This window comes from Lupinus angustifolius, unplaced genomic scaffold, assembly GCF_001865875.1.
Source record: "Lupinus angustifolius cultivar Tanjil unplaced genomic scaffold, LupAngTanjil_v1.0 Scaffold_835, whole genome shotgun sequence".
NCBI classification, from domain to species: Eukaryota; Viridiplantae; Streptophyta; class Magnoliopsida; order Fabales; family Fabaceae; genus Lupinus; species Lupinus angustifolius.
Window position 1 is genome coordinate 1 of NW_017728158.1, and position 3846 is coordinate 3846.

General features: G+C 40.6%; 1 protein-coding gene across 1 annotated transcript; it reads right to left on the reverse strand.

The window, feature by feature from the left end:
• Window positions 1–27: 27 nt before the first annotated feature.
• On the reverse strand, window positions 28–1919 carry LOC109341896 (the record flags this gene model as incomplete). Its single annotated transcript, XM_019579868.1, has 2 exons — window positions 438–1919; window positions 28–131 (listed from the first exon to the last, which is right to left on the reverse strand). Coding segments are annotated over exons 1-2 (1586 nt in total), but the record flags the coding sequence as incomplete, so codon positions are not given.
• Window positions 1920–3846: the final 1927 nt, after the last annotated feature.

The following is a 3846-nucleotide window of genomic DNA, read 5'->3' on the forward strand; positions in this document are numbered from 1 at the left end:
TCATGAGGGTTGCTCTGATAGGCAGGCCTATTGGGCAAAGATGCTCCGGGGGTGAGATCAATATGATGCTCAATTCCCCTTAAAGGTGGGAGGCCACGTGGGACCTCTTGAGGAAATACATCCTCAAATTCCTGCAGAAAACTTTTAACAGCATCAGGCACAACAACATTAGAGTTAGTATTCAAACAAAATTGTTGTCCAATGAGTAAGTAAATGGGTTGTCTTGTAAGGATAGCACCCTTTACTTCCCCTTTGGAAGCCATAAAGCTTTTCTTTTTCTTCTCATCTTTTTTTTCATTCTTTTCTTTTTCCTTCTTTTTTTCTTTTTCAATATTTTTTTCTTTTTCATTCTTTTTTTCTGGATCGTTTCTTTTTTCTTTTTCTTCTTTTTTTTCTCGATCCATCTTTTCTTTCAACTTTTTTTGATCTTCACCTACTTGCCTTGGGGACAAGGGTGATAATACAATTTTCTTGTTACAATGCATAAAGGTATATTTATTGGAGAAGCCATCATGAATGGCTTTCCGGTCATACTGCCAAGGCCTGCCAAGTAGCATATGGCTTGCCTCCATTACAACCACATCACAGAGGACCGAATCCTCATACTTCCCTATAGAAAAGGGGATCTCAGCTTGCTGATTCACAATCATTTCTCCAACCTCGCTTAGCCATTGTAGTCGGTAAGGAGTTGGGTGGGTCCTCGTCACAAGGTTAAGTTTAGAAACCAACCTTGTGCTTACCACATTAGCACAACTGCCACCATCAATGATTAGGGAACAAACATTCCCTTGTACCAAACATCTAGTGTGGAAGATGTTCTCCCTTTGACTCTCCTCATCTTCTCTTACTTGACTCCCTAAGAGCCTCCGCACCATGAGTAAGTCTCCATCTGGAACATGGGCATCTTCTTCACTCTCCTCAGAACTTGAAGTCTCGGATTGAGATTCCACCACTCCATTTTTCATCACCATGGTCCTTCTGGTTGGGCATTGAGAAGCTATGTGACCATGCCCAAGACATTTGAAGCATTTGACCTCCCGACTCCGAGTAGTATTTTCCATGGGCTTCTTCCCTTGGGAAGAGCTCACGGCCTCCTTAGGATTAGGGCCCTCCTTCTTGTTTCTATCCTTCCACCCCGAAGACTGGAATTTTGAGTTGGAGGAGTATTTTGATTTCCTCCTCTTCAGTTGTTGTTCCACCTTAATGGCTTGTTGGACCAGATCCTCCAGCTCCACATAAGGTTGTAACTCTACCACATCCTGGATGTCTTGATTTAACCCATGAAGGAAACGTGCCATTGTAGCTTCACGATCCTCATGAAAGTTAGATCTTAACAGAGCCAACTCCATCTCTTTAAAGTACTCGTCTACAGACTTGGTACCTTGGGTCAGCCGCTGAAGTTTGTTATGGATATCCCGTTGAAAGGATGCCGGAACAAACCTCTTTCGCATTATTACCTTCATCTCATCCCAATTGTCTACTGGTTCAGCACCGCATCGCCTCCTCTCTTTTTGGAGTTGATCCCACCAGACCATAGCATATTCCTTGAACTCGAGTGCTGCCACCTTGACTTTCTTTTCTTCGGTATAGTTGTGACATTCGAACACTTGTTCGATTTTGAGTTCCCACTCCAAGTAAGCCTCAGGGTTATTCATCCCCATGAATGTAGGGATTTTAACCTTGATGCCTTCCAACCGATCATCTCTCCTATGACCTCCATCATGCCTCCTTTCTCTCCGTCTCCTTCTCCTCTCGGTTTCAGAATCACTAGAGTCGATGTTTCGGCGTCTTTGGTTCTGAACCCGCATTTCCTCCATTTGTTGTTGGAGGGTTCTAAATTGTTCATGAATTTCATGAAGGGACTGTAGGTAGGCTGCCGTCCTAGGGGACTCTCCTCCATTACCTGCAAAATTAGACATACTTTTTCTTTGGTTAGTAATAAAACTCTCTTGCTCACTTTTTCCTCTCTTTTTTTTTTGTATTTCTTTTTTGTATTCGTGAATGTCTCTCCCTCACGTACTCTCTATTCCTTCTTTGTGTTCTTGATTAAATCAAGGTCAAGAGTACTCAATTGTGACAAACAGCGAAACAGCAACAACAATATCAAGCAATTTATATGATGAGGCACCTTTTTGGTTTAATAATTGAGATAGCACGAGGCTGTGATTAGGAGTATTACGTTTTCAGATTTATGATAGCCAATGGCTGTGGATACAATAATATAACGTTTTCGAATAATAGCACGAGGCTGTGATTAGGAGTATTACGTTTTCAGATTTATGATAGCCAATGGCTGTGGATACAGTAATATAACGTTTTCGAATAATAATATCAACTGAAACAGCAAAACTTTTGAAAATAAATTACTAAGACAATTTTACCAACAAGAACTAGCTCTGAATACCACTTGATGTAATCCTATAGGGGGATTACGTTTTTGTTTTGGATCATTCTTGATGGTAATTACTTTTTGGGACTTTCGGAATTGTATTTGTTTTGGATGTTTTGAATGTTGTTTGGTTGTGTTTTGGGCCGTGGGGTTTTGATTGTGTTTGATGGATTTGGTGGTTGTTTGGTTGATGATTGATGTACTTGTGATGTTGTGGAATGTGTATGGGATATTTTTGGGGAATTATGGCCGTGAGGATTAGGGTTATGTGAGGGTGTTTTATGGGTGTTTGGCCGTGGGAAGTGAGGGGATTTTGGGTGGTTTTAGTGAGTGCATTCCTCCTAGTGTTCTTGGTTCAACCAAGCTTGTTTTCTTATCAAGATACTCATCTTGTGGCGAAAATTCCTTAAGGCTTATCAAGAATCACTTCTTGTGGCGCCTCCATCCCTCTTGTCTTCTCCATCTTCTTGTTCCCAAACTCACGGCCAAACACTCACCAAAACCACCCAAAATCCCCTCACTTCCCACGGCCAAACACCCATAAAACACCCTCACATAACCCTAATCCTCACGACCAAAATTCCCCAAACATAGCCCAAACACATTCCACAACATCACAAGTACATCAATCATCAACCAAACAACCACCAAATCCATCAAACACAATCAAAACCCCACGGCCCAAAACACAACCAAACAACATTCAAAACATCCAAAACAAAGACAATTCCAAAGGTCCCAACAAGTATTTACCATCAAGAATGATCCAAAACAAAAACGTAATCCCCCTATAGGATTACATCAAGTGGTATTCAGAGCTAGTTCTTGTTGGTAAAATTGTCTCAGTAATTTATTTTCAAAAAGTTTGTTGTTTTGCTGTTTCAATTGATATTATTATTCAAAAACATTATATTATTGTATCCACAGCCATTGGCTATCATAAATCTGAAAACGTAATACTCCTAATCACAACCTCGTGCTATCTCAATTATTAAACCAAAAAGGTGCCTCATCATATAAATTGCTTGATATTGCTGTTGCTGTTTCGCTGTTTGTCACAATTGAGTACTCTTGACCTTGATTTAATCAAGAACACAAAGAAGGAATAGAGAGTACGTGAGGGAGAGACATTCACAAATACAAAAAAGAAATACAAAAAAAAAAAGAGAGAAAAAAGTGAGCAAGAGAGTTTTATTACTAACCAAAGAAAAAGTATGTCTAATTTTGCAGGTGATGGAAGAGAGTCCCCTAGGACGGCAGCCTACTTACAGTCCCTTCATGATATTCATGAACAATTCAGAACCCTCCAACAACAAATGGAGGAAATGCGGGTTCAGAACCAAAGACGCCGAAACATCGACTCTAGTGATTCTGAAACCGAGAGGAGAAGGAGACGGAGAGAAAGGAGGCATGATGGAGGTCATAGGAGAGATGATCGGTTGGAAGGCATCAAGGTT